General features: G+C 37.9%; 1 protein-coding gene across 3 annotated transcripts in view; it reads right to left on the reverse strand.

The window, feature by feature from the left end:
• The window catches only part of LOC131427173 (TNF receptor-associated factor 4), a 118850-nt gene that overhangs the window by 22978 nt on the left and 81596 nt on the right, over positions 1–14276 (reverse strand). Inside the window, exon 1 of one of the 3 annotated variants that reach the window (XM_058590141.1) lies at positions 1520–1697. The exons of the other annotated variants lie outside the window; for them this stretch is intronic. Within the exon in view, the coding sequence (XP_058446124.1) occupies positions 1520–1543 (24 nt within the window). The 5' untranslated portion in view covers positions 1544–1697. Of the gene's footprint in view, positions 1–1519; positions 1698–14276 lie in introns of those variants that run through there. 3 annotated transcript variants of the gene reach the window in all.

The following is a 14276-nucleotide window of genomic DNA, read 5'->3' on the forward strand; positions in this document are numbered from 1 at the left end:
AACCTTCACGAAGGCAGACAAGGCAACATTCACATACGGATAGCATAAGGTGTTTGGTACCATTATTGGTAACAGCGAAAGAGGTTCAGAAAGCAGAGTAGGAAATATGTCGATCTTCGACACTAAACGGCAATGGTTCAGCTACAACTGTAGTTGATCCTAAATACATCTTTACTTCCCTCCTAGGGTCGATCATGTTCTTGCCTGTTATGTTTTGTTCGATTCCGCCGTTGAACTGTTTTCTTCTGAACGCTGCCTCATGCTGCTGTATGACCTCATGTCTGGTCCTGTATCGCTATATGCATTTCGATATGTTCCTTTTTTGTAAGGAAAGAATGATTGTTTGTGTTATCATATCACTTCTTTTCTTTTACTTACGAATAACACCACGGGGCTTTTATGCTGGTGCCAAAGAACGCACTGTCGAAATCGTCAATAGCGTTGATGCGTGCGTTCTGACACCATCACAAATTAGATGCTCATTTCCGTTGGAGCTGATACTGCAGAAAAGCTTACGCAATGGACATCAAGAGAAAAGAAGAAAATAAATATATTCAAGAGAATTTCTTCTTTTATTACGCAACATTATACTGATCTAGCATTAAACACACTGAGTAGTCATGATGGTGTAATTACACGGAAACCATGAGTAATAACTCCTCTCCCATGAAAATTATTCATGATTACAGAATCTGCGGTTATCCATAATATATGTGAATATGGCACCACCGCGCACAATCAGCTTATGTACATGATTTAGAAGATAAATATTCTTCTAACTGCAATGCGTAGCCATTTGGTGTTTGATGATTTCGATTAAGAAATAGATTTTGATGTAGTTTGGCGTGCATCAAACTAAACAATCTTTCCTTCCTAAGTACAACTGTATTCGGACGTGGCCGACGACGGTATCGATTAGCATGTAGGAATCAAAGCAGTTTGCACAATGTGAAAAAAACGTATCTTTACTAAACATGTTTGAAATATGTTTTGCAACTTCAATTGGGGCTGATCAATAACCAACCAAGCAACCAAATGATGGTCTCTAATGTTAATACTAATGTTAATTTTGAAAATGATAATATAATGGATTATCGTTTACGATTCAGTTTTTCTCATGCAAATTATACTATTGAAAAATGAGACTAAGGAAGAAAAATACTATAGTTTCAAAACCTAAAAATGAAGAAAGATGTGAATGAATTCTCTCGAATACCTACTTAATCTTTATGAAATACGGCAATATGTAAAACTTTGAAATAATAAAAAGATATATTTTCATTGTCATCTCGTACAAGATAACAAAAACTACTGTGTCATCACTTTGCAGATCCATTGGATGAATAATTATAAAAAGACCAACCTAATTAATAATAATAGGATATTACTTATATTTTGTATTCCGGACATCACTTCAAAAATTCAACCATATTATTTCACCAGCACAACTCTCTGCATCTATTTGTGAACTACTATATAAAGTTTAATTAGGTTACCCTTTTTAGTGAACGCCTATTACCGGACTATAATTTGCGAATTTCATCACCTAGCTATCACTTTTATTAATCAACATTTCCATTCACATCACGTGCCACAGTGGCGAGGTTGAACCAGTCTGGATCATTCGGACCCCGAAAAAAGCCATCCCAATGCTTTGCTTTGCATATATATAGCACCATCTCAAACCACTAACGATGAGTCAATATTTGCCTGTTGCTGGTATCTTATGATTAGTGCTTATGTCATCGACGCCATCCTCGATGCTGCACTGATGCCGGCACAAACACAAAGACTGGCTTATTTTAAATGACATTCGCAGTGAGAGAAATAAGTACTGTTAGATAGCTCACACACAGAGACTTTTAATTAGCGTTCCGGTAAATATTTTGGCTCTTTCATGCGCATGGCGTTAACACTAATGTTTTCAAACAATTTAAGTTGAAACCACTTTTGACAGCATGGGGATGTCAGTCAGAGTTATGAACTACTCCGTTTAAATGACCATTATAAAGTTGCAGTTATAATTTTTCAATTGATAAGATTGAACTACCAGCTTCGTGTTTTTGTTTGTCTGTTTTATTAGCGACTTTAACCACGACATGTAAATCTAAATCACTATGAAATAGACATCAGCAAAATCGAAAATTGTGTTGAAAACCATCATCGATGTGAAACTCATTTGGAATGCATTGATTGAACAATGAATAAGACATTAAATATATTTCATTTAAATTAACACCTAGATTTGTTTCCAAAGTATTTAAAAAATAAAGATCTGGGAAGTAATTCAACGTTATGCTACAAATGTGATCATGAAATTTAATAAATATATTTATAAGTGAATACTAATATTTTTCGATATTAATGGGTTTTTACTAACGAGACAACAACGCTGCTCTGATGATAGTTGATCGATTGCTCGGCCATCCATGGAAGTTGCCCATCAATGTCCCTTTCTGAGCAGCCTAGATAGCCGTGTAGTGTCGGTAGCGGTTTCCTAACTGGCTAAGAATAATGCTACGGTCCACCTGTACCGGTGGTATAAGTCCATCAAACAGGTAAGCCGTGTGGCATCCGGCGGAATTTTTTTCTACCAAGAATTGATCCACTGGTTTCCTGTTCCATGTCGTAAAAGGCCACAAAAATAGGAACTCCTAAGTCAAGGCGTATTTCCGTACCGAGGACTGAATGGCTGCAGAAGGTTAAACAATGCAGTCGTGAACGGAATATCTTGGGTTTTTCCCTTACTGGATACACGCAATGCTTAGCAATCGACTTCTTTGTTCATCGCTTCGGCAAGCAGAGATTACAAAGCTAAGTGTCTGTGGGTGTCCTCAAGGTGGTGTACTATCCCCACTTTCATGGAACCTAGTCGCTGATGGTTTGTTAAGGAAACTTAATAACCTTAGATTTCCGACTTATGGTTTTGCCGACGATTATCATATATTGATGACCGGTATAAGTATTACCACTCTCTTTGATTTAATGCAGCAAGCCCTGCGATCTGTTCAACAATGGTGCTGTCAGGTTGGATTATCAGTAAATCCGGGAAAAACATCAATGGTGCTTTTCACTCATCGTAGGATAATCACAGGAGCTCGTCCGTTACAGTTCTTCGGTTCAGAGGTCACTGTGGTCGATCAAGTTAAATACGTCGGGGTTATTCTTGACTCAAAATTGAATTGGTCTCCTCACATCGACTTCAGGATTAAAAGAGCTTGCATGGCTTTCGGCCAATGCAGACGAGCTTTTGGAAAATCATGGTGACTAAAACCCAGATACATTCATTGGATCTACACAACTATTGTTAGACCAATTTTAGCATATGGATGTCTTGTATGATGGCAGAAAGGAGAAGTCGCGACAGTTCAGTCAATGCTAAATCATCTCCAAAGGACGGTCCTAATGGTGATGACAGGAGCATTCACGACAACTTCTACTGCTGCTCTAGAGGCGCTACTACTTTGGAACAGTAACCCTTTATACCGTTTTCGTTTTAGAACCTACTCGCAGGCGACTCTGACTCCGAGTAGAACGAACACGTGGTACGCGCCCTAAACAACAACGCATATGAGAAAGAAAAAATAAACAAACTCGCATGGATGCGTGATGCGACCCGAGAAAATTTTCAGAGCTAAACTACGCGATTTGAGTCCGATCTAGAGCGACCTCAAGTTGCTAAAACAAACTCATCGAAAGTTGTTTTGGTGACTCTGGGTCAGCTCTCGGGCTGCTCTGATCAATAAACGAAAACGGTATTAGATTATGCTACTAGCCGCACTCGCTTGTGGTCTCAAATGGTTACCTGGGATGAGTATTTACTCGCTCCTAGTGACCTAACTCTCACATGCAGTTTTCCTTTCAAAACATTCAATGTGAGCTATCCTCTTCGTGAGGAATGGTTCACTGGTTATTTTGAACGACAACTTGATGAACACATAATTTGTTATACGGACGGTTCTCTGTTGAATGGTCGTGCTGGTACTGGTGTCTACTGTCGTGAAATGAGGCTAGAGCAGTCTCATTCACTTGGTAAATACTGTACTGTATTCGAAGCAGAAATCTACGCGATTCTGTGTGGAATACAATCGGCGTGATAAACAAATTTATTTTTGTTCTGACAGTCAGGCAGCTTTAAATGCACTCAGTTCAAATGATTCACGGTCGAATCTAGTGATCGCAAGTAGAACTCAAATTGAAGACCTCAGCATTTCAAATGCTGTTTACTTCTTATGGGTACCCGGCCATTCTGGTATTACTGGAAATAAATGGGCTGATGAGTTTCTGTATCCTGTGGGCTGTATCCAAACATTCCAGCAAAAGGATATTCTCTCGTTTCTCACTCAATGTGATAAGGAGCTATAGTCAGAAGGGTTCATCGTTCTTCCTGGAGTGAATGAATCCTTTTTGTATTCACCTTAAATAGGGTTTGGCAGATTGTTTGACATCTTTTATGGTGTAACGAATTTACTTCTGCTCGTACATACTGCGAATCGTTCTGCATTCTTCCGGGAGTGCAGAATGGTGTCGCTTTTGTAAAATCTCTAAATCCTCTCGGAATTTGGAGGTTTTATAAACTGTGCATCGTTCATCAGAAAGAACGCACACAGTAACAAACCTAAATAGGTTTTACAGCAGACTGTTCGGGACCTCGTAGAGGTTCAGAATTTACTTCTGCTTCCACTTAATGTGAACCCCAACAGATTGTTCAGCATTCCTTTAGGGGGGCAGAATTTACTTCTGCTTTTTTGTGTTTTTGTGTCGTCAATTTTCCCCATCCTCATAGTCCAAACCTTACCATTTCCCTTCAATCCTTCCCTCTTATATAATAAAAACAGCTAAAAACAAATTGTTGGCAAGGCACAAATCTCCAAATATCAAGGGGAACGTGTCATTTGAGCCAATTTATTTTGATTCCTTATTCCTGCAGTGAATACTAATATTTTTCGTTATTAATGGATTTTCACTAGTGCGACACTACGGTGCTCTGATGATAGTTCATGAAAGTAACGTCTATTAAACTGTACGGCAAAACTAACTAACCATACGATATTTTTGTTAAACCAGTTTGAATTCTTTTTTATACTATAGACGAAATATAGTATAATTAGGTGAACAAAATTAGTGAGCCTGACATGACAAATTTTTTTCGGCACTGCATAAAAATAACCATGTGACTTTATGGATTCATATACCGGACATCGTTTTATTTAAAACAAGTACATCTTGAATTATATAACGAAATTGACCATTACAATTGGGAACAGAATCATCCCTATCATACAATAAACTAGTAACGTAACGATTATTTTCATTTTCAAAGTTGCAGCTTTCAACGGAGAAGGTAGATTTAATTCAAAGAGGAGTACATTCAAGACATGGTACTGATTTCCGATACAGCAGCCTCCATGAAGCACTCAATAATCCTCATCTAACGAAAATCATCTTGTGTCCGCCTGGACTTTGGCAATCAATTTTTGAAAGGCAAGAAGGAAGCAAAATAGGAAAGACCTCAACACCCTTGAAAACGAAAAAGGCATTTTAGTTAAATAAAAGTAACACTACAACGAACAGAAAATGTGATTGGATGCCTTTCGTTTGCCCATCGTACGTATGTTAGCAGATCAAATCGAACGGCTTTGTCAGTTAGATGATACGCAAAAGGTGGTGCGGTTGAGGTTGCCCATGGATTTCGTTTTTTTTGTGTGCATTTAAACTATAAAATCTACACGAGATGATTGGCGCACTATTGAAAGCGGAACGATTTGGAAATAGATTTTTTCGACAGATTGGTTTCGTGAATGCAGATGCGGAAAGCATTGTTTGTTCGTCTGTTCAGATGCTTGGATGTCTAAATATTCAGGTGTGGCTTATTTCCAAATGTTGTGAAAACCAAGAACATTCATCGTTTTAGATTCAACAACAACGTACTGAAACTGTCTTAATCCAATTATCGAAGTAATGAAACTTTTCTCATACATTCGCATAATTTGTGCATTTTTCGAAGAAACTATATTTTAATTGTCAATCAAACCAACAACAATTGAATAAATTTAAAAAATAATAACACTCTTGATAAACATATTTTAAAAATGTGCATTCAAATCTCAATAACTTTTGAAACCAACACAATTTGTTTGCATATTAAATAATTTTAGAATTTATAGCGTGAATAGAAAATTAAGCCTTGCGCAATAGAATAGATGACGCGAAATGCAGTTCAAACCAAATCCGGATTCAAACAAAACCTGAAATTAAAGGCTGATTTAAACTGAATTAGTACGCATTTAAAGATCTGTAATTCGTGAATTAATGTCAATTCAATTCACTTCGTCGCTGGTTTGAAATTCTCAGTATTTTTCGATTGGTCGAAATTCCGGGTAATTCAAAGAATTCATTACCTTAGGGAAAAAATCGATCTTGTTAGCAGCACACCACTCCAGAACCTCCTTGGAGTAGTGGAAGCTGTTCAAACTGGATCAACAGGTGACACGTTTGAAGAAGATTGATGCATGCTTTTTGGCCATGAAACTCAGGCCAACGCTACTATTCAAACACTTTTATCAACTCTCTTTGTTGTTCATTGTTGATTTTGAAGACCTTCCCTGTTTTCTGGAACTTGCAATTCACAAACTCTCGAGTTTTGCTATTGGACAAAGTTCTGAAGAATTTACCAGCGTTGGAACACAAACAACGTTCCACATTCAAAATCGTTTGGATTACGCGATCCACCTGTGAGGCTGGCCTGGATTTATCACGACCGCGGTCATAATTTTGTGTCCAACCCTGCATGCTTAGAAATCACATCGATAATTACTTAACAGATTATGACGAAATGTTTAGCATATGTACTCTCAAACTAGTTTTACATTTGATTAATTCTTACCCATGCAATGAAAAGTTATGTACAGAATACCGTTACATTTTTTTCGAGTACAGTCTTTATATAAAAATACAACCAAATTTTATTGTTCTGCATGAATTGCAAAGAATCTCAAAACGCATAAATATCCGAAAAACTTTGCAGAATCTTTATGAAAACTGCCCATCTTTTAGGTAAATTATAATTGGTGATGAAAAATGGAATTCAAACAATAAGGAGAATTGAAAACGAGAGTCTGGAATTTTGTTCTTGTTAAGCTACTGAAGACTGTACTCGGAAAAAAATACTTTTGGGTATAACTTTTTATTGGGTGGGAAAAAATTGATTACATTTTTGAAAAACTTATTTAGAGTGTACTGTTTACATGTGTTAACACATTTACAATGGAGGCTAGTCACACTAGTGTTCTGTATTGTGAATTCTTTCAAGGGACCCAGACGACCCCGCGATAAGATGGCATCCGAACAACAGCGAAGAAATACAACCCTGTGAAGAAAAGGAAACCGGAGGATTACTTCAAGCACAATCCGAGCCTTTTGATTCAGGATGAGACCGTAAAGGTCAATACACTCCTCTGTTTCATCTAAAAGGAAAAGTTTCGGAAGAAGAAAGTCGAATAATTTGCCAAGAAAAAGTCGGTGTGGCAGGCGATCTGTGCGTACAGTAAACTCAGCAAGTCGTACATAACGGCCGATACTATAACCGGCCGAATATCATAAGAAGAATGCCTTCAGAGGCACCTGTTGTCCTGTTCTTTGGTTTCACGAAAGCGATACTCTATTTTGCTCAAATCTGACATCGTGCCGTTACGTGAAACAGGTGATGCGGTGACACGAAGCCAACGTTGTTGTTTTTGTACAGAAACAAGCAAATCCTCCAAACTCATTAGAACTTCGAAAAATTCTGCAAAGGAAAATAACAGGATAGTTATAAAAAACAAAAGGATACTAGAAAAAGACAAGTATTTGAAACAAGTATGAAAGTGTTTAAGAAAGATGACGAATTCGATGCATAGTGTTAGGTCCTAGGACAGGGTTCGGGGACCACCCGCTTTTTGAATGTAAGGCAACAGCAAGTGAAAGCTCTATATGTAATTTTCTTCAATTTTTTTATATTTAAGTAAAAGGTTATGGCATTTTATTTTGTAAAATGCACTTTTTTTGTTTTTCTTAAAGAGGTTCCCGACCCCTAAACCCTAAAAGAAGAGTATAAATGAACCCACTTTGCAAAACCATAACAAATAAGTGTTTATATATTCCCTGAGAGTTCCAGAAATAATCCATTACAAACTAAAAATAAATTTTTGGTTATCATTTTTGTCTGTTGCATTTTATCAAGTAGAGTCTTTATCACGAAATCTAACCATCAACCTGGAAGTGTATTGTTATCAGCTGAGTTGATTTGAGAAAGCTATGCCACATTCACCATATAGCTCGACCTTCACCATTCGATTATCATTTACTTCGGTTACTTCTAAACTCCTAAAAAAAACAAATTGTTTAAGTGTCTTTCCAACAATGACCACACTGAGAGTGAAATTCGGCAGCAACCCCGAAAAATGGGTAAAGCTTAACTAACGAAATATGTCAATGATGAATTTTTATTTGATATGTTAATATATAACTCTCAAATTTGATGACAAAATCCGACATGACCTTTTTACCATCCCAATAGTTAGTAAGATCAATTTTATGTTTTATTTCTATTCCGGATCATATAAAACACTTCCAATCTGCACATTGCATATTCTAATATACCATTCTCAAGCACAGATAGACAAATATCGTAAACAGAAAAAAATAATTATTATACCATCAGTTGGCTCCAGCTCCACAGTAAACCATCCAAAGGGTTGAAGAACCGTCTGTAGTGGGATTGAAGTAATGGAAAGGAACAACGTCTCGAAATAATACAGTAAGCTCTACCGAACCCAACTGTGATGCTGCACAAGGCTTTCCATTTTGAGTTGATTGTTTTGTTTTGGCGAATTTTGTGTAAATACGGCGTATAGATACACAAAAACAAGAGACCCCATCAAAACGCACTCTAGGCTCGTTCAAATTGGTTTCCACTTTTTCTTAATTGTTTGCTTACGTAAGTGAAGCTTTTGATTTGCGAACATGGATGCGCAGCAAATGGGTATTAACTAATAACGTTCATGATAGTTTTTGGCCGGAGAAGGTTTCACTTTTAAGCAACCGAGTAAAAAATATTGAACACAAGTAAGAAAGGTAAAGTCGTTGCACCTTCAATACCAATCTCTTAATAAATCTTTTTTCCAAGTTATTTACAGAAATTGGAAATAATAATTGTTAATAAGGGTAATATAATAGTACCTGAAAAGAGCTAGATTCTGATAACCACTGTTGTACAACATCTTTCAGTAAAACGAAATCAATTGGACCAACGATCATTTGATGTTCAATGCATGCTGCGCTGGTCTTACAAGCCAGTTGTCGTATGCTCGAGTCCCGACCTGGAAGGATTCTTAAAGTCTATTCTCCCTATTCCAGGACGGGACGAACCGAGACGTTTTTTTCCTCATCGGCGATGACTGAGCTGCTGTCGTGTACATGTATTGGAATACCAAATCTGGCATAAAATCCGTTTGGTTGCCACCGATATTTCTCTCCGAGTTTTTGGCACCATCGGCACCGGGAAAACTTGGCGAGGAATATCGGTGGCAATCAAATGGAATTTATGCCGGATCCGGCATTCCAATGCATGCACACACCGGTAGCTCAGTCATCGCCGATGAGGAAAAAAACGTCCCGGAATAGTGCGAATAGACTTTTAGCATAAATCAAATAAACATAGATTTCCGACTGTACGGTGACACTAACAGCACCTCTAGTGATAAACGGGTGTACTTTTTTCCATTAGCTACTGTGGTTTTGTTAAATGCGCAGGCAACTTTATGCATGCATTTTAGGAGCATTTACGCACCCATTCTCCACCAGACGGTGCTTTTGCTGTCACGGGTGGCTCAACTACATTAGTATTGCACTGGGAAATCTATGTTTATTTGATTTATGCTTTTAGTGTAAGTAGGATCGTAGCCATTCAATGATTCTGTACGCTAAGAATCGGCAGCGAAGTCTGTTGTAACAGAAAGGCCAAATTCGATAAATTGGCCACTGACTGTAATGCCATGACATTGACTTTGCTAGAGTTTTGACGAATGTTTTAGAAACTCCTCTGTGAGTGGATATCAATCACAGATAAACAGACCTGACACTATGAGTAAATTATTCTAAATTCTAAAAATAAATTTTTGTAGGGCACTAGTTCCACCTATATGGAATCGTGCGAACTATTTACTATCGGTACATCCCTTGTATTATGTAAACGTTTTTTTACTAGTTGATTCCCACTGCCTCCCCGAAGAAGTATTTTTTACTAAAGATCTAGAATTGTTTTGCAAGTTTTTTTCAATGTCAGATAATAACTATCGAATTGCCAAAAATAACCATGCTCTCGAACTAAGTTATTTTTGATAACGACAAACTAGACTAGTAGTACACTTGACAGCTGGCAAGTTTCTTGGGATAAAGATGATCTGGGTCGATGGATGCACTCAATTATTTCTCAAATATCGACAAAGGCATAGTTCAGGGGGCTGGATACTATGATTAAAAAATTATCTATACCACTTTTCAAGTATTTCTAGTAACACTAAGGCGATTGACAATATCTCAATTTATATTAAATTTTAGTTAAAATATAAAATAAAGACTACTAGACTGTCAAATATTTACTAAAATTTAAAATAAATTGAGAGATTGTCAACCGCCTTAGTGTTACTAGAAATACTTAAAAAGTGGTATAGATAATTTTTTAATCATAGTATTCAGCCCCCTGAACCATGCCTTTGTCGATATTTGAGAAATAATTGAGTGCATCCATCGACCCAGATCATCTTTATCCCAAGAAACTTGCCATCTGTCAAGTGTGCTTTGGTGAGACGCGCTATAATATTCGTTGAAATCAATCGGTCGTTCATAAATATCTCCCTCAAGAGCACCACGTTTGGCTAAATTGTCGGCTCTTTCATTGCCTGGAATGAAGCAATGACCTTAGTAATTGGATAATTATTACTGAATACGTTGTTTAGGTACTATCTTATTTTACCCAAGAAAAACGGGTTCTTACCAGCCTTGTTTGAACGAATGGCTTCAATTGCACTCAGACTTTCTGTAAAGAGGAAATAACGATTTGGAGATAATGTGACGATTACACTCAAGCTATAATGAACTGCTGCTAACTCTGCTATATAAACGGATGCAGGATCTTGAATTCGTGAGCCCTCCGTGTAAAATATTTTCTCGTGGTCAATATGCTTGAACTTATCTAAAAATATTTTTGAGATTTCTATCGAGCGTAGGTGATCCGGGATTCCACGTACTTTGCGCTGCATGGATGTGTCGAAAAGTAAAGTTGAGCCCGGGACATTCAGAATACTGTCACGAACAGGAATATATCTTGAACGTTGGATATATGGTTAAAATATACTGTCATAAATCTTGTTTGAGTTTGAAGCTCGACTAGTCTTTCGAAGTTATTAATAACCAGGAGATTCAGTGCCTTATATCTTATCAGCCGTCGTGATAAAAGCTTCAAAAAGCGATCTTTCAATGGAAAAACTCCCGCCAGAACTTCAAGCTTCCTTGTAGGTATGTGTCGAATGCAGCCATGCATTGCAGCCTTCGGCAGTACGTAAGCAACGACACTGAATTCGCTCTAATTTAATAATATGAGAGTTGGTCGCGGAACGAAGGCAAATGCATCCATATTCCATCACTGAAAGTATCGTTGTCTGATACAATTTTATTATATCATCCGGAGGAGCACCTCACTAAGATCCTGTTATTGTTCGAAGAAAATTTACTCTTGTTTGGCATTTTTTATCAGATATCTACAGGGTCCGGCACTCGAAGTGTAACCAACTTCAGACCTTCGAGCCTGGCGTCAATGTAAATGCGACATATTATCGGGAAAGTATTCTGGAGGTTGCTTTGAAGCCGTGGGCAGATAAACATTTCGGTGGCAGACCATGGACGTTTCAGCAGGACTCGGCACCGTCTCACAAAGCTCGAGTGAACCAAGAATGGCTGAAAAACAACGTTCCGAACTTCATCACGTCCACACAATGGCTCTCGAATTCACCAGATGCGAATCCAATGGATTATTCTCTTTGGGCCATTTTGGAGAGCAAAGTCCGAACTAAAAGATACACCAGTCTCGAGGCGCTGAAAAAAGTTATTGTCCGTGAGTGGGCCAAAATACACCTGCAAGTCACATTCGGGCAGCTTGCGATTCGTTTTTTGACCGTCTCAAGGCCATAGTCAAGGCAAAAGGTGGTCATATCGAGCAAAAGTGAATTGATTCTGAATTTTGTATTATTTTTACACATTTTGTACTTTGAAATAAGTAAAAGTAATTTTCCAAACTGAATTTATGGCCTTTTTAATAGGTTACACTTCGAGTGCCGGACCCTGTAATGTGGTCTCCCCACGTGCATTTGGAATCAAATAACACCCCGAGGTATTTGGAAGGCAAAACCTGCGCGATCATTCTTTCCATCATATGGAGCTGAAGCTGCGCAAGATCATGCTTTCTTGAAAAGACGACCAGCTCAGTTTTCTCCGCAGATAACTTGGTACCCAGAAAAAAACCAAGAGTTGCCGGCCCATAATTCCGGCCTCTTTTACAAATAGCTTCCCGAAAATGACGCATAACACTCAAATAGTATTCCTTGTTGACAATTTGGCCGGTCGGAAGGAAATCGGAGTGCACCACACCACGGATTTTATTAACATGTTCCTCATCAGTTGACGTTGATGGCCGTTCGTCGTCAACGCGTTCTCAACCCTCTTTGAACAGCTTGTACCAATAAAAACAACACTTGCTCGTGACATGCCATTATCATCGAAGGCCTTTTGAAACATTTTTTTTTAATGTTTCGGCACCAGAAACCTGATTCCGCACACCAAATTTAATGGAACCTCTTTGTTGAATAATTTCACCCATTGTAAACATCGCCGATTGCACTTTTAATACTTCAGAAAAACAAACGTATACTAATCACTAATGAATAATGTGACACTTGGCACAGATGTCACTGGCTGTCATACAAACCTAGAAAAAAAGGTTTCCGCGCGAAATATAATTAAAAAATCTTACTACTTTTTGCTCACATTAGTATACATAGCTATAATATTTATTCTTTCTAGTTTGTTTTCAAAAGTACACCAATTCGCACGGAATGTTTACAAAGTGCTTTATCGGGCACGAAGTAAAATGAACTTGTAGTCATCTAAGCTATTTTTGATTGTGTTGGTAATTTTCACACGAAATAAAGTATGACGGCAGGCCAGAAGCAAGTAAATATCATAACAAAACGTGGGAGGATGACACATGATCTACGGAGAAGTAGGCACAATTCTATGTTTATTTATGGTAATATGAATCTGTATCATGAATGAAATCCGCATGAACAAATCAGTACATTGCAGATAATTCTAGATGACAGGGTGGATATTTTTGATAGGGTAACGTGGCGCCATCATGACACATACGAGTACTGTCCCAGATAAAAAAATGTTCGAAATGACCGTTAAAGCGATTGAAGAATCCAATTTGAGTTTCCGATCAATTTGTCTGTGTGTCAAGTTCTTTATGCTACGATCGTATTAATGCTTGAAGTATGTTTGGCAAGCAGTAGCATAACTGAACTTTTTATTACTTATCCCACTCAGTGATTAATATACGCAAATTTTATGTTCTTGATATTCAAAGATTAACAGCACACAGAAATGGCGCTAGTGCCGCATTTTCTTAGTATAAAATTTAACTAAGGCATTCGTTTATACTATGCATTAGGAAAACAATACTTAGACAAAAATTTCAACGAATTTCATACTTATTCTTTGTTATATTAATATCTACTTGTGAACGGTGACGATTCACGGAAAATAGGAAAGAGAGACGAACCAACCGGACAGAGGTAACAAAAGGAAATACCGTTCCTGGGCGCATGTGTTGATCTCTACCAACAGGACCCTACCCGATTCGGGACAGAGGGTGTACAGTATGGAATTCGGTTTCAAGTTCTCCCAATCTCTTCACTTCGATCATCTGCCGCATTTTCGAACACACATCCTTTTGGGTGTCGTTCAAAACGTTGCAGTTTTGGAACCAGCCGTGCTCTGGTTTATTGTTTACCACTAGGTACATATTGTTGACTGCACTTTCGAAAAAAAAGCTTTATTATTATAACAGCTATGGTGAACCAGACGAGACTGTGCACACATGTCCTGCTTTTGTTGCTGTTAGTTCCTTTCCGGTGTAGGGTGCGTAATTGAAAAAACACGATGGGATGGTGCTTCCTGCG

The sequence above is a fragment of the Malaya genurostris genome, chromosome 2 (assembly GCF_030247185.1).
Source record: "Malaya genurostris strain Urasoe2022 chromosome 2, Malgen_1.1, whole genome shotgun sequence".
In the NCBI taxonomy this organism is placed as follows: Eukaryota; Metazoa; Arthropoda; class Insecta; order Diptera; family Culicidae; genus Malaya; species Malaya genurostris.